The 24833-nt window shown below is 38.5% G+C and overlaps 2 protein-coding genes across 6 annotated transcripts; both read right to left on the reverse strand.

The window, feature by feature from the left end:
- Positions 1 to 2947: 2947 nt before the first annotated feature.
- gnl1 (guanine nucleotide binding protein-like 1) lies at positions 2948 to 13430 on the reverse strand. Its single transcript, XM_055211218.2, has 12 exons — positions 13257 to 13430; positions 11674 to 11827; positions 11422 to 11558; positions 10927 to 11078; positions 6374 to 6445; positions 5845 to 6037; positions 5662 to 5760; positions 5344 to 5526; positions 5004 to 5182; positions 4735 to 4909; positions 4469 to 4609; positions 2948 to 4376 (listed from the first exon to the last, which is right to left on the reverse strand). The coding sequence occupies exons 1-12, from the start codon at positions 13327 to 13329 to the stop codon at positions 4126 to 4128; spliced, it is 1809 nt and encodes a 602-aa protein (XP_055067193.2). The 5' UTR covers positions 13330 to 13430; the 3' UTR covers positions 2948 to 4125.
- A 2659-nt stretch (positions 13431 to 16089) lies between these two features.
- On the reverse strand, positions 16090 to 24680 carry znf384b (zinc finger protein 384 b). 5 transcript variants are annotated; one of them, XM_055209875.2, is made up of 11 exons: positions 24540 to 24680; positions 23553 to 23611; positions 23264 to 23468; positions 23065 to 23154; positions 22058 to 22197; positions 21801 to 21874; positions 21003 to 21227; positions 17213 to 17380; positions 17010 to 17088; positions 16746 to 16904; positions 16090 to 16642 (listed from the first exon to the last, which is right to left on the reverse strand). In XM_055209875.2, exons 2-11 carry the CDS (start codon positions 23604 to 23606, stop codon positions 16322 to 16324), a joined length of 1515 nt encoding a protein of 504 aa, XP_055065850.2. In that variant the 5' UTR covers positions 23607 to 23611; positions 24540 to 24680; the 3' UTR covers positions 16090 to 16321. The 5 variants fall into 5 exon arrangements, with proteins under 5 accessions (XP_055065850.2, XP_055065851.2, XP_055065849.2 ...); XM_055209876.2 differs by having other exon boundaries at positions 23553 to 23675; positions 24540 to 24676; XM_055209874.2 differs by lacking the exon at positions 24540 to 24680 and adding an exon at positions 24300 to 24453.
- Between the last annotated feature and the right edge of the window lie 153 nt (positions 24681 to 24833).

The following is a 24833-nucleotide window of genomic DNA, read 5'->3' on the forward strand; positions in this document are numbered from 1 at the left end:
TATAATAGCTCCTAGTTAAAAGCTCCATGGTAACAAAGCTGTGAGGGTCTGCAGAAACTGTCTGTGTAAGAACATCTAGTTGGTGCTCTATCCTGATCCACAGTGAGAGTGAGTGGAGTGGGGGGTTGCTGGGATTTTGGGAATGAGTGCCATTGCGATGCAGTGAGAGCCCAAGCTAAAAATATCTATTGACACATAGACTCCAACAAACATGGTAAGCAAACAGTCACACCACCCAACGCACACACAATCCAATAACACAGACACAGTTATAGTATACAGATGGATTGCATTATGTGCACCAGAAATGATCTATAGGATCTCTTATAAATGTGTATATACAGTGGGGGAAAAAGTATTTGACACATCAGCATATCAGTAATGGGGCTATTGACACAAAATTTCCACCAGATGTAAACATCAAATATTGAATTCATACAAAGAAATCAGAACATTTAAGTATACAAGTTGAGTCATAATAAATAAAGTAAAATGACACAGGGAATAAGTGTTCTGATTTCTTCGTATGAATTCAATATTTGGCTTGATGGCTACATCTGGTGGAAATTGTGTCACTAGCCCACTTAGAAATCCCCTTACTGATAAAAATGCTGATGTGCCAAATACTTATTTTCCCTGCTGTAAACTATAGTCTTGTATAGGCTACCCTGTACATCATGTGGAAAATGATCTTGGTAAATAAAGCACATACATCCTGTGGTGGTTATATTATGTACCATCCCTGTTTAATGATGATATTGAAATGGTCAAATAATGGTCCCTATAGCTGTGACAGATACAGTACCCTTTTAAAAAGATCCTAATATGTACTATTTATTTACAGGTAGTATACATTTTGGTACCAATACTATGCACTCTTTGGTACCCGTATGTACCTTGGAGGTACTTATATGAACTCTTTAGGTACAAAGGAGTACTTTTTAAAACAGTCCAAGCTAGGGACCATTATTTGCAGTGTGACTTGCTGTATTAGGTCACCTAATACACTCAACCGCCAGACCCAGCACCCAACTCGGAAGCAGACTACAGACAACTGCCCAGTCATAAATTATACTGGTGTATGTGTGTGTGTGTGGATGGCTTCCTGGTGTATTATGTTTCCTGAAATAAATTAAGGAGGAACTACTACCTAAATATACAATATACAATAAACACTATAAATCAAAATCAAAAAATGGGAAAATGCTAAGAAATTTGTTTATTTGTTCTAAACTCTTCAGAAGAGAAACAAGTGGACTGCAAAAGTGACTTTTGGATCCCACTGTATCCATATAAAGAATTATGTTGGCACTGGAATCATAAATATTGTGGAGCTGCAACTTCAAGATGATAGTGACATTCCTAAGATCTTCTGTCAGTTTTATTACCCAGAATGCACTGAGCTCCTTCTGCATTCCTGAGGAAGATGGTACAGATTGTGCCAGAAGTCAAGAAGACAAATGCCACCTGTGCACTTCTTTTAAATTTAAAAGTGAACATGCCTTCAATTCTTTACAATCAGGATTAAGTGGCATCAATCAGCCAGAAGCCCCAGCTGGCCAATTACCCCTTCATGTGAATGTAAGCCAATTCATATTGTCTTCTGTGTCTACCAGGCAAGATCAGATTAGAGATATGGGTCTGGAGTCTAAATAAACCTATGTGACCTGTGGTGTGTTTACTGATACGGTGAAACTGACACAGATAATAAGACTTAATTGATTACTTTGGTTAAAGCCAGACTGTTCCATTAGGACTAATTCATTTACTGTGTTTACTGGTCCTAAAAAGAGTGTTCGAGATGTTATGTACGTCATGTGAAAAGCAGGCCGCTCTTCACTAATGTATCATATATGGGCATGCAGAACTAGGATGACAAGTGACTGCCGTTTGGGACAAAAGAATTTAATTTGGATAATTTACGAGCTCATGATTGCATTAAATATGAGAGTTGTGTGGACTTGACAGCAGTCATAAAAGGCAAATAGTTTTGCACAGACTTAGCAAATTAGTGAGTTGCGTTTGTGTGTTTTACAGAGAAGAAATATTATTTGTGTTGGTAATTAAAAGCAAAGTAGTGAGGCATTCTCCCACCCGAAACCACAAGTCTGCTTTCCCAGTTTAATTAGAAATGGATTATAACATAATCCATAAGCAGTGTCTTACAAGTACTTGATTGCGGGATATTTAAATAAGATAGGAATGCCTACTGGCCTCGAAAATGCCGCAGTGTTGTTAGGTGAGAAACTATGAATTATATTCATTGATCTAATGCAGTACCCCTAAAAGACCCGCAAAGGCTGTTGGCAAATTATAATTTAAAGACATGTAGGGCTTGTTAAAGGAAAACACCACAGTTTTTCAATATTTTACTATGTTCTTACCTCAACTTAGAAAAATTAATACATACCTGTCTTTATTCAATGCGTGCACTTAAAATTTGTACAGCGCCTTGTGAATGTGTTAGCATTTAGCCTAGCCCCAATCATTCCTTAGGATCCAAACAGGGATGAATTTAGAAGTCACCAAACACTTCCATGTTTTCCATATTTAAAGACTGATACATGAGTAGTTACACAAGTTATTATGTCACAAAATAAAACTTTTGTTTGAAGCCATAGGAAGGAATTGGGCTAGGCTAAATGCTAACACATTTACAAAGCACTGTACAAAGATTAAAATTGCACGCATTAGAAAAAGATAGCTATGTATTAATTAATCTAAGTTGAGGTAAGAACTTAGTAAAATATTGAAAATTTGTGGTGTTTTCCTTCAATGTAAAGCTCATACTGTACCAAAGCATGGACTTGACTAGTATTGGGCAATATTCCCCATTGTGCACACAAACACACTTTTGTTGTCGTCATTACATTCGACTGTTATTTACATTGTGCTGTGTATGTAACTGGTAGCAGTTTCCTCGTGCCAAAATAATGAAAGTCCAAAATCAGGGGTCAACAGATTCATTTTTATTGCAAAGTGCTTCTGTCATATTTTATAACTTATCAATAAAGAAAGAAAACTTCACACTATCACACCCACACAAACAGAAACACACCCACATGACATTTTTATGTAGGGGCATGCAGGACTGGAGGCTGAAAAGCACTAAACCAGCACCAAAACTTAAGCAAAACTCCAGTTCTTCAATGCCTATCCACTGTAATGCATGACCCCAAAATCACAGCAATCGCCCGCTGATCAGATCAGTGGCGCCGAGTGGCTGCTGTTAGTGTGCATTTATGATGTGTCATACAAACCCCCTGTCTCATAACTTGAACGAATGTATCAGATTCTCTGATATCTCTTTAAACATTGCATAGTCATTTTGTGGCACATTTCTCTCCAACTTGAACTCCAAGAGAAAAACCATCCTTCATTAACCACAATATAAGTACATCTGATCCGAAAATAAAGTTTTCTTTAAAAGAATAGTTTGCCTTCTGCTTAGAAAGTGCTTTGAGTGTCTATAAATCTTATTTATTTATATAATTTTCTCTGCTATCTACAGTCTGTCTGGCTGCTTTATTAGCCTAACACAGCTGGTACTGCCCATGCATGCAGACGTTTGCTGTAACTGAGGGTAATTCACATTTGCATGGGCAACTCTGGCACTGCCTCTCATTGAAACTCACTCTGAGGTCAAATTTCTCCTACGGGCTTTCACCTCACCTGACCCTTTGGGATTACTAATAAATCAGTGATTGTTATCATCGACGCCTGCTTAACTTCACTGATTGTACAATCACTTGGCTGAATGGATTCCCTCGGTCCTCTCAGGAAAGAAAAACGAAGAAGTCAAAGCACTGTTCTGATGACAGTAAATGAAAGCAGAGAGGGCAACGAGGCACGGGAATACTGAACAAGATCCACTTTATACTGCAGCATACACAGGCAAAATTATGCAAAGATAAGTGTTGCTTGTGTTTATGTGATGGTCTTTATAAGTGCGCAAGGAGAGTCGAATGAAAAACAAATGTAGAGTTTAAATGAACTTCATACAGTCACTTGATTGACACTGCAAATTGAAATAAGATAGTCATAAAGAGATTACAGAGAAACTTTTGAATGAAGGGAACAGGAATGCATCTAAATGGAATGAACGAGTAAAACACAAATCATCCCTCACTCACATTCATTCTCACCCAACACACTGAACATATTGAGAGTGAGGCCCTTCCGGTCGGCTTTTACAGTATCGTCTTCATCATCTCCATCACCATCCTCATCATCATCCGCATCTCCATCGTTCTCCTCCTCCAGATCCGAGCTGGACTCACCGTCCTCGTCTTCCCTCTCACCAAACTTCTCCTCGTCATCCTTTCTTCCTTGTAGGGCGATGATCTCGGCCAGGTCTGGGTGCGATTCCCATTCATCTGGAGAAAGACATTACGCGTCAAATATTGGCCATGTGCCCAAATAAATAGTGTATTACCCTGAACAAATCTGTGGTGATTTGACTTCTGACCTTTGCTTTGAGTATACCCAGGTGGCCGAAGGCATAGACAGATTCGTCCTTCAATGGCTAACCGCAGGAGACTGTTGGCTGCTCGATAGGCATCGTGACGGGCTGCCTTAGCAGTCATATATCCTCTCCGTTTAGCCCATGCTGAATAAAAAAATAGCTCTTTTGAACATATGTACATACAACTTTGGAAAAATACAATGACATGTAATAGTGTTGAGATTTTATTGTGGTAATCCGACATAAAATAGTGTCACGTCGGTACTCACCTTCACACACGTCCCATGCAGTCCAGTCCTGTATCTTGGGGTCCTCCCGTGTTCCTATGTTTGGGTCAAGATGTGTCAGCTTTAGTACAGAGAGAAAGTTGGTCCGTTCACACAGGTATCCTACCGCAGTGTACGGCTCCTGCAGCTGAGACACTGGATATATACCACTCAAAATCTAAAATGGAAAAACACGCACAAACACACCAGAGCTATTTAACCTTCATGAATAATGTACAATCATTCATCCGTCCTATATGTGCTGTTTTTACCTGAAGTTGCTTGTCTACTCGAGAGGGCAAAACAAGCCCGGGACAGTCACATAGTTTAACAGTAGGAGTGAGGTAGTAAGTTTGGAAGTATTTAGTGTGGCCGGGGGTCCGAGATACGCTCACGACCTTTCTGCCAACCAGACTATTGAGCACTGAAGATTTACCTACATTAGGGAAACCTGTATGAAAAATGCAAAAACATGCTCGTTAAAAAGAGATTTAACATAAGACATTGACATGCAATTACCTTGCAAAGCACATAACGCAAAATTTAATCTAACAAAAGTTAATAACAAAACTGGGGCTACTAGCTCAGCTTAATTAAGGAGAAACTATTTACCTATGCACCCTACTGTTAATACCCCATCCTTATAAAGTTCTTGTGTAAGGCTGTTCATTTCCAATGCAATGTCACTGTGATGCTCCACCAATACAGATTCCAGTCCATCCTCAGCCTGATCCCACTCAGTTCCCATGGCAACAGCATCCCTCTGGATCTTCTTCTCCCAGCTGCTCAAATCCACTGAAAAAAAACAAAACATCAGTTGTTAGTTAGTGTCCCAAATTATGCCCCCACTATGCACTACTTCATTTGTGCGTGAGCGTGTAGGCCAGGAGAGGTATTGAGGTAAACATTTGAGAAAAAGTTACATCTGACCTTTTCCTGCTGTGATCTCCTGACATGCCCTCATGATGTGAATTGGTCCTCCTGCCAGACTCCATCCGGCCTTCTTCCTCATCCGCCTCTTCTGTAGAACTACACAGAACAGAGAAACAATAAGAAACAAACATAATCTAGCTAAGGAAAGCGCACTGAAAATTAACATTTTGATTCCCTCACCTGTGCTATAGGTTTGTCCTGGGTGTGAGGTAAAGCAGACACAGTGCAGATGGGGGAAGAGTTTGGTCAGGTAGTGTTTCCAGGCCAGCACTAGAGGGGCGGGGCACAAGTCCACTTTATTGAGCACCAGGATGATGTGCTTCTTTAACTCACCAGTGATGTAGTGATACAGAGCCGGAGGAAACTGCAGCACCTATAGTCCGAAAGAAAATGTGTGTAGGCATTGAATGCGAGAAATGCAAACCCTTGCTGCACATCATTAATAGTAATAACCTGTGGAATAATGTGCACTGTAAACTTCTGCTTTTTGTACTATACTTCTTTTACTTTTACAAATATAAACCTAAAAGCATTATCATCTCCATTACTATATTTCAGACACAATCTCTGTCCCCACCTAGTGGTAAGGAATTCTCACTTTAGTTTGGATAATGTGACGCTTCTTATGTTTGGTGTAATGGCTATACATGTTTGATGATCTTTTGAATCCTACTAAAAGTTTCAAAAGACGTAAGAGTCACACACTTACTGGGTGTCTGATGTCTACTATGAGCAGAATGATATCAGACATCTCCATTACTCGCCACAGCTGCCTCCATGTCTGAGAGAGAGAGAAAGGAAGTTAATAATAAACAACAAAATTACAACAATTTTTTCAATAGCATTTTGATTGTTGTTGTTTAAACAATATACTATTCAGGCTTGCTGTATTAGACATTCAGAATAAACTCATAATCTTGCACATTCTTTCAGATAAGCCAACATGTTTGTAATATTTTGGCTCACTGAAGCAAAAGAATTACTTGCTGTTTTCTTGAAATGTAAAAAGCAGTAATTCAACTGTGATACAACACATTTAGACATTAGCAGACACTAAACATGAAAGAGCATTTAACTTTTTATTTGTCAATGAGCTAACATAAAAGTACAATTTACAAAGCCATGTTTACAAGTAGGACTAGAGGTTGTAGCTAGAAAAGGTGAACAACATAGAAGTTTTTTCATAGACTAAAGAATAAAAAGGTTGACAGCTAGGGGTTAAGTCATGTGAATGCAGAAGACGTGGCCAAAGTTGCCCCGCAATGACTTTTAATTTGTCCCGTCATGCCACGTGAGATAAGGAAAAAGGATAAACGTCATTGACGCAGATTTTTATGTTTCTGATTATATCTTTTCTAAAATGTAACATTTTTGGTTTTATTTGTATATTACAAAAATGCAAATTGAAATGAATGCAAGGCATGACAGTAAATTATTATTATTTTTATGTACATGCATACTTGCATAGCATGCATCACGAAACTCAATGAACTCGGGTACTAATATAGGCTACTAATGGTGCGGTCAAGGTAGACAAAAGCAAATTTAAAAACGATTGGCAAATTTTTTTTTTACAACAGTTATCTTTGAAAATAAAACTTTATTAGCTATGCAATAACAGAAAAATGTTTGCTTATTTATTTTTTTAAATATAAGAAAATTATAAATTAGGAGAATCAGGGCAACTTTAATTTTAATATAACAGCAATATTTACTTTCAGCCCACGGCCCTCACTTGATTAAAACCCTTTTCAAAATTATCAACAGAATAAAAAAGGTTTCTCACAGGGGCAAATGTAATACAATCAAGAAGGATATGTTTAATGGACAATGAATTCTGACATGATGAACACTTTGGAGGATTTTCTCATGAGAGTAAAAATTTATGTGTAATTTTGAATGTCCTATTCTGCATCTTGTAAAGATGACTTGATTCCAACGATTCTCAAAACAAAAATTATATTTTTCCTCACATCAGGATTTATTTTATGCAACTTATTATTTAGACATTGATCCCATTCTGATTGCCATTTATTTCTGATGTATTCATTTATCGTTTGTTTTAATTCTGTAAAAGGTAGAGAACCCTTTACAAATTTTGTGGATAGTCCGCTTTTCCAGCAATTCCTGATTGTCCAGGTACCCAGCAAAAGTAAATGTTAAAAGCATTTGATTTGAGCATTGATAATTTAATGAAGATCTTGACGACGGTTGGATGATGAGTTTTCTTACTTTCCAGTGAATCCAGGCATGATTTTGAGTCAGTCATTAAGAATTTCTTCTGCAAAGACGTTTCAATAAATTTTAATGCCAACAATTAAGCATGTGCTACTGCAGTGAAGATTGAACTTTGATCCAGAATACGCATTCCTTGATGTACTTAATTTGTTGCAAAAGCTGCCGCTACCTGGTTTCCATATTTGGATCCATCTGTGTATATTGGAGTGTCCTGGGGATAAATAACTCTCATTTCTAAAAATTGTAGCTGATAATAATTTGGATGTGTTTCCGATTTTTGATTGTAATTTCATTTTAATGGCAATGAAAATGTTATAAGTCAGTAATTAAAATGCCTTACTTTCACAAATGTCACTTAATTAGTATTTAAAACCTTTGACTTTCTTTCATTGCAAAACCATCTAAGTGCATGCAAATGTCTTGAGTAACTCTTCACTGTCCTTTCTGAATAAAGATAAAAGGCTAAAAAATATATATATAATATACAGCTGATTTTTTTTCTAAATGTACTATTTAGAGCTATGCGTTTAAGTAGAACATTTTTGTTTCACTCTGTCATCTACCGACAACATTTCTACCAAATTGCTAATAAAAATTATGTAACAGATAAAATAACAAAAAGATGCAATGTTTACAGATCTTAAATACTTAAGTTTATATTTATTTTAAACTGCAAAATACTAATGTTTTTACTAGGGCTGTGAAAATAACGCATTAATTCGATTAATTAATCTGAGAAAAAATAACGCGTTAAAAAAAATAACGCAGATTAATCCATTCCGTATTGAACCTGGATACATTCTAGCCACCATTTGACTGTAAAATAAAGGAGGTAGACGAGAACGCGCTGGCGGTGACTGGATCATTGACTGGAACATTTACTTATAAAAAAACGGCCTGATGGAAGTGATGATAAAAATAAAGTATGCAACGTCTGCAGCAAAGAATTTGCATATCATAGAGTTTGTCCACTCTAAAGTACCACATCATACAAAGCACATGGAGTAAAGTTCTCCGTCGTTACACGGATTTCCGTCAATTGCAAAATTATTAAATTAACTTTTCATAAATACGACGTGTATTCAGCTTTTTAAGTGGGATGTGATCAAAGCCTGGAGTGGAGCAAAATCACGTTCCTCTCTCCACTGTAAGCTTTCTGTAATCACTACGCACCGGATCCACTCCAGGTTTTCTGGCTGTAGCGCGTAAGATGAGGTAAAACTTTATTTCAGCTAGCATGGACATACTTATAATGCAGGAAGGCTCCGAAGTTTTGGAGATCGATAAAGGTGTAAAAGACCAATGGAGATTGACTTGGCTTAGCGGAATGATGAAGATTGGGATCAGAAAACCAAATATAGCACAGTATAGGTGTCCTGTATTTTGTGGGTAAACGATTTCTCTCGTATGTGATTACTCGCGTCCCGTTTTTGACTGCTACGTTGATCTAACCAGTGGTTGATTAAACGGGTTTGTTAAACTAGTGAGTACACTTTATGTGGCGCCACAAGAACCAAGAAGCAGATGACATCCAAATCCCGTGAGAGCAGTTCGAGAAATCATAACAGAAGACTGCTTCCTAAATGCTCTCGCGGTACTTTGATGTCATCCACCTGTCGGGTTCTTTAATTAAGGTTTATGTTCACTTGCACAAAAAAGCCCTGCAATTGATATTGCACTGTTAAACTTTTGGTAAATAATCTTCCTGAAGCACTTTATTTCCTTAGCATATTACTTTAGGTTATTTTTGTTGATTGTTATGGCCATTATTTGAACAGTGAAAAAAATGTACTAATAAAAGAGTTTTTGAGCTTCATTGTCACTAATGCTGATTATTCACTGATTTATTTAAAAAGAAATATTTAATACTTTCACAGCAAAAATTATGTAGGCGATTAATTTAGATTAATTAATCACAGAGTATGTAATTAATTAGATTAAAAATTTTAATCGATTCACAGCCCTAGTTTTTACATGTATTTAGGAATAGTTCAAAAATGAATATTTACTGAAATAACCATGATTTTTAATCACATCTTACATGTGTCCTATCATGCTCTCGGTCTGTTGGGTGACTTTATTTCCAGTGGCAACCTGTGACTCTTCTTGACATGACACGGCGTGATGCAGATATTTTGTTATAACGAGCCACATACACGACGTGCTAAAAAACTGTCGTCACAAGCTTCGCATCATGCGCCCTTGAAAGACAAGTGACATGCCAGCACGGTTTATGTCTCTCCTGAGGTTTGCTTTTGTTGGAATTCAACAGACACTGGACTGAAATGTTTTTTCGAGAGCTGTATTTGGAAAGCCTCCTTTAACCAGAGAAAAAAACATGCATAGTTGTTTGTTCAATTCTTCTATCATGCACTTTGAGGACTTTGCTGACAAATCATCGTAGTGAATTACTGAATGGCCTGATGCCGGGATTAAGTTGATTAAAGTGAAAGTATTTAATGAATGTATAATAGATGCTGAGTGCATTTGGTTAATATCATTATCTAATTTTTGACACATGTGGCGTTTAGCGGCTTTTGTATTTGAGCTATTAGGTTGTTTCTTGAAGGTTGTGGTGGACTCTACAGCTCGGGTGAAAGCTGGGAGTTCATCCCACCAGAGAGAATGGCTAAACGTTTTTGTAAGTGATTTGGTGCATTGTTGTGATGGAACAACTAGGTGCCAATCATTTACCAAGCAATTTGTATACACCGGTGGCTTGGAAAAATATTGTTTGGTTAAGATTACTTGCGCAATTTTGTACAGCTTCTGTTGCCTTGGGAATGGTTGAAGCAAAAAGGAGTCACATCGACATCCAGTTGTGCTAATCCATTCAATACATCAGATTCATTCAATAAACAAAGCAGGATGAAGCATAACAGTTCTGAAAAGAGCAATGGCAATATAAAGAGTCTGCACCTAACAGATGGGCACACTCAATAACAATCTAATTTCAGCTGTGATGAAGGAGACTTTTTCCTCAAAGTACTTCATCTCTATCTCTTATAATGAAACATGCCTCACCTCCAGATTGTGCTCAAAGTGGCTGAGGGTACCAGGGGGATTCATGGAGTAAAGAGCTTCCAGATACTCCTGAAATGACTTCTCCTCTTTGCGCAGTAGCTGCTCCCTCTGCATATCATAATGCCAAGAGGGTCGCCGTGGGAAATTGAGGCCTTTGGTTAGATAAAATGAGAGTGAAATAAATTAGGGCCGAATGAATTAGATTAAAATGTCTTCGGTAGCAGCTACGGTATGCAAATAACTTTCCAGGACACTGGAACATGTGACTAAAAGATAGCTTTCAGAATAGCTTGTCAAATACACAATATTATGCACCTTTATGAGTCCATAAACCATAACAACACTTTAACCAGCAGTTTTCAAAGTTTAAAGGCCATGTTGCAAATGCATCTGTTCACAAATCTGTTGACTCATCTGTTTGAAAGCAAAGTTACATTGTCCTTCTTTCTTCATTGGTACAAAAAATGCTACATTGGTTAGACACAGTATGAATACCTTTATCCTCTGGGAAGATCTGGTTTATATCGACTTCTAGTTCCTTCTCTTCCACCGGCTTTATGATTTTCTGCATTGCTATTTTCTTCCTCCTCTCCACTTCTTCCTTGGTCTCCTTCTCAAAGTGCAGACGGAATCTACAAAACATCCCATTACAGGATTAAGGAACAGGACTACACATGCCTGCCAAACTAAGTCATGTTAAATTAATAAGACAACTGTGAACTGACTGTTTCACCTGTCACGACTTACCTATTGGAGTCATATCTCCCGTCTCCGGTGCCAGGCTGCTGGTTGATCCTCTTGATGTCTGTCGTCTCGCTGTCTGATGTATCTGACTGCCTGTCTCTGCCAGGTCCTCTTTCCACACTGGCATTTCTGCTGCTGTGACTTGAACCCGGTTCACCTGTGGACACATGCACACAGAAGCTTTAAGAAATGTTTTTTTTTTAAATAAATGCTTGAAATTAACATCTGGGCTGTCCAATTAATGTTGCCCTACAATTACATTCATGCATTTGGCAGGTGCTTATATCCAAAACAATTTACAGTGCTTCCCTGAGGATCGAACCCACAATCTTTCTACTGCCTATTCAATGCTCTACCAACTGAGCTTCAGGAACATCACAGAAGTTTCACATACAGATATGATTCACATAAAGAATTGACAGTCGATATTTATTGATAAAAACCGTCAAACACCACGATCTACCGTGGCACGCGCATTCGGCACTAGGCATGGCCCGGTTACCGAGTCATGTGATTGATTTGATGTTTACATTTAATATACATTTTAAAAATATTATATATTCTTTGAAAGCATATTATAATTTAAAGGCTTTATTTGTACCTGGCATTTGAAAACAACACATTTTAGTGTTGCAGTGGCAATACCGTGATATTTTCACGGAATGTTATCGTACCGCCAGAATTTTACACCGGCCCATGACTATGCAGCATGGTGTTCGCAATATATCTTGTCTTTAAGTTGGCAAGTGGCATATCGTTATTGGTCAATAGTTGTTTGTAAACAAACAAAACGGTATATGTAAAAAAAGATACTACGGTAACTTACTTATAGGTAAGTTACATCCTTGTCACCTGTCTGCTGGTGTGTAGTTAAGTGAATATAAACTTAATGTAATAATATTAAAAAGGTCTTTTTTTTTATTTATTCGCAACTAAATTTTATGGCTCAATAGTTTAACTGAATGTTGTATCTGCAGTCTAATAACAGTTCATTCAGCTTACGTTAGTGTGTATTGATTCCTTTGTTTTTGTGTTACGTAACTTTACACTGAGTCTGCGCACTTTAATACCGCAATAACACGAGCTCCAACTTAAGCAAAACACGAGCTTTTAGAACAGCTCGTCGTAAACATTCCCTGTCAGCAACATCTCACACAGATGTGTAAAAGTAACTGCTCTGATGTTTGACGTTCAACCTGTCAGGAGAAAAGCTGTTTACTTGACATTTTACAACGCAGATTTGTTTACTGTCGATTTGAATTTCCATCAAGCGCGTTTTCAAGGGTAAATCGCGTCCATTCTTGTTTTTAACCCTCCTATAAAAATGACAAGACGCACTGTATTCTGTATGTCAAAATTTGTCTACACACATCCAGAGAAACTTGTACAAAGTACTAAAAGCAGCACAATAGCTTTACGCATAGACCAGAACATACTGGGGTCAGTCACATCACACTGAAATGCTAAAATCAGAGGACAATGAGTCACAGCCAAAAATAAAAGCGCGAGGCATACATGTTAAATGTGCGCTCGCGCTAACTAAGCTAGGCTAACCAATAATCCATCAGCAAGAGTTAGTTACCCACCTCTCTTTTTCTCGCGTTTCACTTGCAGCTGCTTCTTTTTCTGTTTGTTACTATACGGCTTTTTGCGCGGCATGTTCGCATGAGTCAAAAGAAAAAGAACAGCGTGTGGACGTACTTGACGTTGCTCACGTAGTATTTACATTCGTGAAGTTTCTCCGCTACACTCGTGGACTTTTATGTGGCCCCGCCCACTGGGATGGTGGACGCTACCATTCTGTGAGAGTGTTCGACTTCATGCGCAGGCCGTCGAAATATGACATTAAAGTACCGCGAGAGCGACTCGAATGCATATGAAACAATCTGCTCTCGCGGTACCTTAATGTCATAACCGGTGTGCGCAACCGGTGCATTAAGTCAAACACAATAAAAGCATGGTAACATAATTTTAAAAGAAAGAATTTTAGCTTTTTAAACCTTTGAAAATTATGCTGCTTTGTAGTAAGTCATTTTCCCTTTGTGCTTTAAGTCAACGTTATTTTTTCAAACCGTTGTTAAGTTTTAATGAAGACATAGAAAGGTGGGTGAAAGTCAGCACTGTGGTCGTTTTGCAGCCTACGGAGGTCGCTCGCTCATACGTCATCAAGCCTGGTTTATTTAAAGGGGCCATGGCATGAAAATCGGACTTTTTCCATGTTTAAAGGGATACTTCACCAATTTAGCATTCAGCTTTGTATCTGTAGAAACCCGGCAGTATTACTGAATGACCATGTTTCCCTCCCTCATTTCCCCCTGAGAGGAGAGATATCTGCATTTTGGTTCTGCAAAAAAGGGACTTTTTTGCAGAACCAAAATGCAGATATCTCTCCTCTCAGGGGGAAATGATGGAGGGAAACATGGTCATTCAGTAATACTGCCGGGTTTCTACAGATACAAAGCTGAATGCTAAATCGGTGAAGTATCCCTTTAAGTGCCATGATTGTGTCCCCAGTGCTTCTATCAACCTAGAAAATGTGAAAAAGATCAACCCAGTAAGTTTTGGTAAAGCATTCTCTACAAGCACATGAAAAAATAGGTTGTTGAAATTTGGCTCTCCTTATGATGTCATAAGGAGCTCTTATTATAATAATACCTTCCCTTAATCTGCACTATCCAACCACAGCACTGCCATTTAATGCAGAGAAAAGCACAATTGAGTTTTAATTGCAACAAACCACCATCATTGTGATCAGTGTTTGAATTTCATCAGCTCATTTGCATTTTAAAGGACACACCCAAAACGGCACATTTTTGCACACACTTACAAAGTGGCAATTTAAACATGCTATAATAAATTATTTATATGGTGTTTTGAGCTAAAACTTCACATGTGTGCTCTGGGGACACCAAAGATTTATTTGACATCTTAAAAAAGTCTTGTTCCATGGCCCCTTTAAGTTAACTGCGCATTGCATTCGCAAGTAACAAACATATTACAACAATTTACGATTAACTAAGAATAAGTGTCAACTTTATAATTGTTAATATTGTGAAATAAGTCTTGATGACGTATGCAGCCTACAAATGCGACCTCGGATTGAGAAACAGCCCCTAACCCTAAAACATATGGACTAAACAGTACAGTACCTGACAGTAGCATTCTCACCTATAAGGATGTGTTGGATGCTATGATGGACACATTTTGATTGGGAAAGCTTACCAAAACACTTGCAACAGTTGAGAAGTGCCATAGTGATAAATGCTGTTATGTTGTTTTGTCCTGTTAAACAAGGGGGAAATATATCTCACAAGTAACAATATTCTCATTTTTCAGGATACATTTCCCCTGCTATAATGGGCACATTTAGGAATAACATGCTGAAAATGTCAAAAACTTATGGGGTGAAATGGATGTGATTTAGAAACAATAACTTTCTTTCTTATGAAACAGGGGAAAAGTATCTGACAGTAACATTTTCAGCCACAAGGATACATTATTTATAATTCTGGAAGATAAAGCCCATTTTCAGGAAAACTTCCGCTTTACACTTAAAAGATGAAGCCAAAAATGCCCCCTATAATAAACATTAAACAAAAGGTTAGCAAAATGCTTTATACTCTTTTATAGGACTTGCAAAAGACTTACAATAATTAAAGATGACTTCTATATTTATCTTTATTTTATTTTTCCACGTCTACTCTTTCGGGACAATCAACTGACTTTAAATAACTTGGTGATGATATTGTTGCTACAGTGTTGTGAGGTACTTATACACTGGAGCACCCTGAAATGCGTATACAAAATGTCTTTAATCTTAGAAAACAATTTATGGCAGAGTTAATCTCAGGTTTAATTGTTTGAGGGAAATATAGTTTAATTGTGACCTTAACTATTGATTTAAGAGATAACAGTCTTCCTTCATTCAAAAAGAGTGGATTTACTCTTATATGACTGAAACCGCTGCCCAGAGGTGTGGCCTTAAAAGTGTGAAGACTCCTCTGAAGGGACTTTTGCACTAAACTGATTTAGTTTATTTTTAGAGGTTTAATGTGCATTTTCACAGTTGTTATTTTGATATTATGACAATAGTAACATAGTAATAAAAAAGAACCTCACATGTTGCCTGTAGATGAGAATAACACAAGCCATCGGATAAGATATCTGCAATATCTATTTTTGTCTATCTTTACTCACACACAATACACATGAGAATCATATATACGTGCTTTTCTGCTCAATACAAACGTCTGCAAATTCACTTTTTAACAAAAACAGTCATTTACCTTGACAGTAACAATAATAATGTTGAAGATGCAGCTATTCCACCAACATCTACGGAATAAACCACAATTGTTATGGAAAGCCTTGATATATAGTTATTAAGCACATATGTAGCCAATGAAAATAGCCACAGTCTTAAAGGAAGATCAAGATTGCGTAAATGTTTATAAAAAATGGAAAGCAAAAAAATACAAAAGTCTATCGTGCGATTCCTTCACTTTCATCCATTGAAGTCCTCATCCATACGTGCAGCCTCATACAATTATGAAAGGCATTGAGTAAGGAAAACTTTTTATATCCACAGCTCTGTAAAAATGTCAATTTCAATAGTTTCTCCAAAGTTTCATCCCTCGCTCTAAAGGATTTCTCATGAGTTCAGGTGTTCCACCTGTATAGCCGATGCCTCCACAGTAATGCAGAGGTCTTTGTGAGGGGAGATATCAGACACGCTGACAGTTTTATACTGCGCATCTGTAGAAGTCACTGATTTGAACTGGTTTATGTCAAACACACATGGCAAACCAGTCGAAGAGGTGAAGCTGTCGCTCCTCTCAGCTCGGCTCTGCGTTTCTCCGTCTGATCCTTCTCCGCCAACGCGGCCGGGGCTGTGACCTGCTTGGTTTGACCCAAGTGGATCTTGAACCAGATCGGAGGCGTGCTTACGCATGTGTTTCATCAGATACGTCTCCTGCAGGCAGAACCAAGACAAGATCCAAGATACACAGAGATTATTTTAAGATAAACAATACATTGTAAGTACAAAGTGTAAGATTTTGTGAAAATGGCTGTACCGAGGTATAAGTGCGATTGCATAGACCACAAGAGTAGAGCTTAGCGTGCTTGACCGTGTGAGTGGACAGATGAACTTCAAGGCTGGCCGGGTCTACATAGCCACGGTTACAGTGGTGACATTTGTACGGTTTGTCCTTGTTGTGCTGACGCCGATGAGACTGCAAACAATTGAGAAAAAAAACTTTCAAAAAGCTATAAATCAATTTTCCTCTGCACACAGTTTACTAAGATCAATTATAAAGAGAGGTGGATTACTTATTCACCTGAAGGTTTGAGAGCTGAGTGAAAGACTTCTCACACCCTGGTTGTGTACATTTGTATGGCCTGTCTCCTGTGTGGATCCTGAACAGAGACCAATGAGTATGTGAAAAGGTAAAAAGTGAACCGAAGACTTAATGGGATAGTTCCCCATCAAACAACACGCCATAAAGAGAGTTAAAAAGTAAAGACATGTCATGCAAGTTACCTGTGGTGTTGCTGTAAGTGACTGAGTTGTCTGAAGGTCTTCTGGCAGTAGTTACATGTGTAAGGTTTTACTCCTGTGTGTATTCGTACGTGTTGAGCAAGATAACTTGTGTTGGCAAAGGATTTTGAGCAATGAGGACACTTATGAGGTTTGGTTTCTGTGTGGTTTCTGTAAAGAGAGAAAAAAACATGGTAAAGCATGGTAAAACTATAAAACATGAATAATTTGTATAAACTACAAAAATATATGAAGTGCTTAGAAAAAAACCTCAAATAGCATCTGCATGTTTTCTTGTAAATGAGCTTTTTTTGTAAGGCTCTGATGTTTAGGTTCAGGAATATCACTTTAAAGGGCCCATGGCACAAGACTTTTTAAAGATGTCAAATAAATCTTTGGTGTCCCCAGAGCACATATGTGAAGTTTTAGCTCACAATACCATAAATAATTTATTAGAGCATGTTAAAATTGCCACTTTGTAGGTGTGTGCAAAAATGTGCCGTTTTGGGTGTGTCCTTTTAAATGCAAATGAGCTGATGAAATTCAAACACTGATCACAATGATGGTGGTTCGTTGCAATTTAAACTCAAATTGTGCTTTTCTCTGCACTAAATGGCAGTGCTGTGGTTGGATAGTGCAGATTAAGGGATGGTATTATTATAATAAGAGCTCCTTATGACATCATAAGGAGAACCACATTTCAACTACCTATTTTTCATGTGCTTATAGAGAATGGTTTTACCAAAACTAAGTTATTGGGTTGATCTTTTTCACATTTTCTAGGTTGATAGAAGCACTGGGGACCCAATCATAGCACTGGGTCCCCAGTGCTTGGAAAAAGTCAGATTTTCATGCCATGGCCCCTTTAAAGGCAGGATGCATGATCTCTGAAAGCCAGTGTTGATATTTAAAATCACCTAAACAAACACGCCCCTAGCCCAATAGAATCTGGACCTTCCTTTGATAGACCTGCCCCACACATACGCAACCCAGGCAACGTAGCCAATTAGTAGACACGCCCCTTACTGCTGATTGGCTACAAGTGTGTTTTGGTACTCAACCTGACTCCCTTTTCCAAAATGTTTTTCAAAAGTCATGCACCCCGCCTTTAATGGCAATGAAAAGTTTATTAGTCAGTAATTATAGTTTATATACACATATTTTCACAAATGTCACTTCTTTTCAAAAACTCTTGACAATTGAAATCTGATGCATGTGCGCTGTTGTTTATGCAATTCTTCATTTGTGCACTTAGAGGACTTGCTGAAAAATCGTTGTGGCGTTTAATGGATTCTGCCAACAAACCATTTTTTTCTGAATAGCCAGAGGTAGGGATTAAGCATATTTGAAGCGAAAGTATTTGATGAACGTATAATACGTGCCAAGAGCATTCGGTCAACTCAGACATTTCTAAGGTGGCCACCATCAATGCCGCCAACAAATGCTCAAAAAGTGTGCGTGTATACACTTGAGCGGTAGGCATCAGAGGTTTAGGTTGTGTTTGAGTGAGGTCACAGAGAGGGTAGATCCATCTCTCAAAAACATTTGCACTAAATCCTCACAGGACCTGTGGGATGCAGTTCCCATTACCGTGTCCAAGTGGGTTCAGGAGTGGACAGAACCTTTACATGACCTCTATTTCAAGAAAGCAGGCCCATATAAAACTTCTGTACAGTTGTGGGACAATAATGTAGAGTCAAAGAAAAATTGCACATTCAGTGACAGCTGCAATTACAGTTTGATCCTTGAGTGAATTGAGAGTGAGTGCATGTGTGTTTGTGCAGCAATAAAATGTGCCAGAAGAGCAATGAATTATACAAATAGAAAAAGAGAAAGGGACGAAGATATATAGAGGACAAATAGTAAATATCACGCCATTCATTCTTAAAAAAAAAAAAAGACGATCAGATGCACAGTCAGCAATATGCCACATTGATAACTACTTTAACTATTATAAAAACTATGGCCATTATATATTAAAGTCCCACTGTGGTGAAAATCAATTTTTATTGTTGTTTATATGTCTATGTGGTGTTTTATATTTTTTAAGACAAGCCATGTGCAAATTTATCACCATTGCGGAGTATTTTCGCCATAAAATTGGAGAAAACAAGCAAACCATCCACAGCAGAGTATGTTGCTGTAGCAACAAGCAAATAAGATACCCCATACAACATCAGCACCATTAAAGCCGCTCTATGCATTTTCGGCGTTTTTGTCAAACAGCGACCCCTAGAGTCGCTGGAGAATACTTGCAACTGTCGTAATTCCCACTCCCACTCTAGTACACCTCAGAAGATAATGACCACGTAATGTTTCACAATTTCATACAAATATTAGGCTACTGCATAGTCTACTAAACTACAGATGATGGTAATAGGATAATAAGAAGTTTATTCCAAGTGTAGAGTGCATATAATAATAAAGTACCGCGTTTGCTGGCTTATAACGTTTTTACATGATTGCAGCTAAATCACAAGTAAACAGTCTATAGTATATGTCTACTGTATAATTTCATTTGTGTTCTTTTACTGTAATGTAAACATTACAAAATGCCATAACAAACTTAATTGTGTACGTTGCATTATTTCATAACATTGGTCGTTATAATGTCACTATACATGATTATTGCTATTTATCATAATAGTTTGCAAATTGTGCATGTTTACACTATTTACAACCTCTAGGCTTATTTATGTCCTGATAATTATGTGAGATATTGACAACTGATGTCATATTAATCGCATGACATACTACAAGCAAGCGCAACAACATACAACATAGACCGCAAACAAGTTTACAAATAAGAGATTTACTTACTAGTCCATCAACAAGATCGCCAGATCAGCATCCAATCCAGTGCTGTCTTTTAGCTCACGCCAACGAGTAAAAACCTGACCGAGTGGGACTCTTGTCCGCTTCCAAACACGGTCAGATTCTCATTTCCTACTCTCTTCCGAACGCGCTTTCTTAACTTTTAAATCGTTTAGCTCACGTCTCAAATTTGCGCGTGCAGTTGTTATAGGCTTGATCGACTTCATGCAGCGCTGCAAGAACCGACAGCCGGATGACATCAAAGTGCCGTCTCGGATCATTCTCACAGTACTTTGACGTCATCCGGCGGTTGGCTCCCGCAGCGTCACACAAAGTCGAAGAAGCCTAACGTGTATGACGTCGTTGCCGTAAAGCAAGTCGTGATTCTCGCGAGATTTGTCAGGGGCGGTTCTCTCAAGCTTGCATTGCTGGTTGTGCTAGCGGCGTCCTCCCCGAGCTTCAACAGGAGGATGATTCGCCCCACTATGACTTTGTTTACCACCGAAATTACTTTGAAGCTGTTATATTAAGGTAAAATAACTGCATACATGGAGGGTATTCAAACAGGACGTGTTTTTGGATTCAAAAACTCCAGAAGCAAGTTTACATATTTGCATATTTTTGCATTTGGCAGATGCTTCCCTCCAAATCGACCTACAGTGCATTTAAGGAAATCAATTTAGCATTATTTGCTGCTAAAGCAATACTCTACCAACTGAGCTACAGGAACTCAAGCATACTGCACAGTTATAAAATAAACTTATCATAACTGGAAAAATTTCAAAGCTCAATGCTTTAAAACACACATGTCAGAGGGGGCACGCACACAGGTGCACATACATTGCAACGCTCCGTCCTTTCCCTGTCCTGTCCTTGTCCCCACACAAAAAGTCCCATCACATACACTCTCCATCACCCGCCTGCTTCGCCCCAGACACCCACACACAAACACACACACTTGAGGTGCGGTTCGAAGTACCGTGTGTGCTGCTGTAAGTGACTGAGCTGTCTGAAAGCCTTCTGGCAGTAGGAGCAGGTGTAGGGCTTGGCACCGCTGTGGATGCGGATGTGCTGGGCCAGGTAGCTGGTGTTAGCGAAGGATTTGGAGCAGTGCGGACACTGGTGAGCTTTCGCCTCCGTGTGCGACTTGGAGTGCAGCTGCATGTCTGACTTACTGCAAAACGTCAAACCACACATCCGGCACCTACAGACAGAAAAACACACACACACGCACCACCGGGAAGGACGGAGGTATGAGAGAGAAGAAGAAGAACATGGGATAAGAGAAAGTACAAATGAAGGAGTAAAACAAGACAAGATGAAATTACAAGACCAATAGTGAAAGGTAAGGTGTGACAAACAAAGAAAAATAAAAGATAACGAAAGCAATCCAGAAGGAAATCACTGACTCTGGCTCTAGAAAAGAGAGAAAAAGGCACGAATCACAAGTGTAAATGGGAGATGAGTGAGCAAGAGAGAGACAGCAAGAGGGCCAAGAGTGCGTGTTCGGTGCATATGTGTGTGTGTTTAGCCGAGACTGCACATGCTGCTGAGCAGAAGGACACATTTTCCACTAAAGCACAGCAAACAAACATAAAGACACACTTGTTGCAAAGCTTTGAAAGCCAGCGTGTGTTTGTGTGTCAACCGAGAGGGCCATGCACTGCTGCAGTATGAAAATGATTAGGAATCCCTGAATCTGTCTTTGCCTTTTCTAATAGATTGTAAGAAACACATTGGGTGCATGCTGAGCCAGGGGCTAATTGAAAATCCATACCTGTATGTTTTCCCACCCTCCTTCCCAGAATTCCCATCTTCTGGAAAGAGACTGAAGAGGTTGGCAGAATGATGCTGGGGAAAAATAAACCTCAGTCAGGCATTTTTTATTTACAACTTGTTAAACCTTATGAGAGAAATCACTTTCAATTATTTATTGTAAATTATTTATGAGCATCGGCCAAATATTGAACATTTTCAGATACATTGTAATGCATAACGTGGTGAGGATTTCTCTGCATGCGTGGTTGGTCGTACCTGTCCTGCAAGGCCCAAAATCAAGGGGTCTGACCCCTGAGTGAAGCCAACTAAGGGGAGATTGGATTTCTTCTTCCTGCCCCTTTTCGCCGGTATTGGTATGATAACCGGTGAGCCTGGAACGGATTCATTTTTCTTGTCTGGTGAAGTCATGCAAGACAGAGTGAAATACTTTCATTATGTGAGCCAAGATTGATGTGGCAATAAAAGTAGCTGTTATCATCTGAGATAAATTAGTGCACTTTAAGATAAAATGACACACTAACACATACGTCGGAGTGAAGGCTTCAATATTGCAATGCACAAATTAAAAATTTTATTATCAGCATAGCAATTATGCATATGAATTCATGGGTGACTGTCTCTATTAAAGGATTAGTCCATTTTCTTAAAAAAATCCAGATAATTTACTCACCACCATGTCATCCAAAACATTGATGTCTTTGTTTGTTCAGTCGAGAAGAAATTATGTTTTTTGAGGTAAATATTCCAGGATTTTTCTCATTTTAATGGACTTTAATAGACCCCAACACTTAACAGTTTTAATGCACTTTAAAATTGCAGCTTCAAAAGACTCTAAACAATTTTAAACGAGGCAAAAGGGTCTTATCTAGCGAAACAATTGTCATATTTGGCAAGAACGCGCTGGCTCGTCACACAGCCGGAGGAAGACGAGAAGTTGTGGTTTAAAATTGCATATTTTTTATTTTTCTTGCCAAAAATGACAATCGTTTCGCTAGATAAGACCCGTATGCATGGTTTGGGATCGTTTAGAATCTTTTTAAACTGCAATTTTAAACTGCATTATGCATTTTTTATGAAAATGGACTAATCCTTCAAGCACAAACTTAAACTTGTATAGATTTCATAAGTTTATGACCTGAGGTTTAATAAAACCCCCAGATTGGCCTCACACGTTTGATCCCCATTGCATACCCCACTGAAAATATTGCCTAAATGACTTGTAATATGGTAAGCTAAGCAGTGTAGTTTGACATGTGCATTACCTGTCTGTACTGTTATCATAGTGGTGGATGCATGTCCAGGAATAAAGGACTGAGCAGAGGACACCGGAGACACCAAAGTGACCAAACCCGCTAAAGAGAGTAATAAAGTAAAAGGTGACTTATAAGTGAAGACCACTGAGTGAGATTAAATAGTTTTAAGAAAAGAGTTTTTCCTAACCATTCACATCATAGACAGTACCTGCAGTCATGATGCCAGTCGTTGGTACCGGCACTACTGTGATACTGTGTGAGGAATGGGATGGCTGTGTCTGCTCCTGTTTTAGTGTTCTTCCTCCTACTGTATCCATGGCACCCCCGGCAACTGCCACAACTGCTGTGGCTGGGTAGTGGGCGGGGCCATGTGAGTAGGTGGGGCTTTTATCTTGACCCAACTGCTCCTTTACCTTTGAGAAATACAGCATTCCCAATCTGAAAGTATTCTCATGTATGCATAATAGTCATCGGCATGGGTGTCACAGTTTTCTTACCTGTCCCTGCACAGGAGACCAGAAGTATGAGGAGTTAAAATGGGAATCTTCCATCACCCCTGACACACACAAAACAGATAAGAAGATAGGACGACACTGTGAAGACACTCTGCAACCTTTGACCTTTTTAAGTGATGGGGCAAGAGGTTAAGGAGAGGGAAGAGTTAGTGGGAATACCTTATTCACATAAATCTATATTTACATTTTTAACTTTATAACAAAGAAGTCCTGTATGGTGCATATCATATAACAACATATGCAACAATAAATTATAATGCATATTTTATGAAAAAATAATTAATTTCAATATTATGTCAATATATGCATGTATGTATATGCTAATTACTTAAACAGAAAAACATAATCTGTATTTTACGACATTGTAATACAATTATATACAGAAAAGATGTGTAACATCTCTAAACTAAATTCTACCTATTCTGTTTCAGCTACTTGGCGTTATAATGGGTGTAATACATTTAACAGCACATAAATATCAATCGTGAAAGAAATTGGGTCATTGTTACAAATGGCGGGTTAATACAGCAACTCCTGCTGGATGTCATTTATCACTTTATTGCAAATGATGTGTTTTGCTCATTTTGCTGTGTTCTTTGTTCAAAGCCAAACATTGCACAGTGCTTTTGACGATAACATAAAGCATTGAAGAATTTATTTGCAAATAAATGATTTAAATAACTAATGTTATTGACAGACTGGTTGCAAATGTACAATAACTTGCATTACATAGTATGACGTGACCCAAGCATTGGCTCTGTTCACCATGTCCGGTAAAACAAGAGGAAAGGCGACAAAAGATAAAAAAACAGAACAAGTGGAGGAAAAAACGTCGACGTTGGGATCGAGGCGGTTTTATGCAGACTTCCGGTAACTTACATGACCGTCGGCGATCGGGCGACAGCAGCGCCAGTGGCTCACATCAACAGTCAAAAACAAGCTTTAAAGTGACAAATAAAGACCGATTACCAGCTCTGAAGACTTTTGCTTCGCCCGCCGGGGATTTGCTTCTGTCGGGATAGTTCGTGAAGTCTTTCCGAAACCACCCGATTGCAGAAATCTAATTATTTTTCCTTCCTTGTGTGTGTTTGTTTTCTATTTTTTTCTTTTATTACGGAGTTAGCCGAACTGTCTACACGGCACTTCCTCCCTAACGGACCGAGCGCCGAATGTGCGCCATGACGTCACTTCCGTCCAGTGAGGTCAAACGCACGAAGAACAATAACTTCAGTTTGATTGCTTACAAAATATAATAGGCTTGTA

This window comes from Misgurnus anguillicaudatus, chromosome 10, assembly GCF_027580225.2.
Source record: "Misgurnus anguillicaudatus chromosome 10, ASM2758022v2, whole genome shotgun sequence".
NCBI classification, from domain to species: Eukaryota; Metazoa; Chordata; class Actinopteri; order Cypriniformes; family Cobitidae; genus Misgurnus; species Misgurnus anguillicaudatus.

Bases quoted from the DNA above. Each gene is read 5' to 3' on its own strand.
- gnl1 (XM_055211218.2), bottom strand. From the start codon at position 13,329: ATGCCGCGCAAAAAGCCGTATAGTAACAAACAGAAAAAGAAGCAGCTG. The intron at 11,828-13,256 runs GTGGGTAACTAA...ATGTGTCCACAG, and splicing joins GAAACGCGAGAAAAAGAGAG to GTGAACCGGGTTCAAGTCAC. The intron at 11,079-11,421 runs GTATTCATACTG...ATCTAACCAAAG, and splicing joins GATCTTCCCAGAGGATAAAG to GCCTCAATTTCCCACGGCGA.
- znf384b (XM_055209875.2), bottom strand. From the start codon at position 23,606: ATGGAAGATTCCCATTTTAACTCCTCATACTTCTGGTCTCCTGTGCAG. The intron at 21,875-22,057 runs GTACGACCAACC...ATTTTTCCCCAG, and splicing joins TTTTGGGCCTTGCAGGACAG to CATCATTCTGCCAACCTCTT. The intron at 16,643-16,745 runs GTACAGCCATTT...TTCTGCCTGCAG, and splicing joins GCAATCGCACTTATACCTCG to GAGACGTATCTGATGAAACA.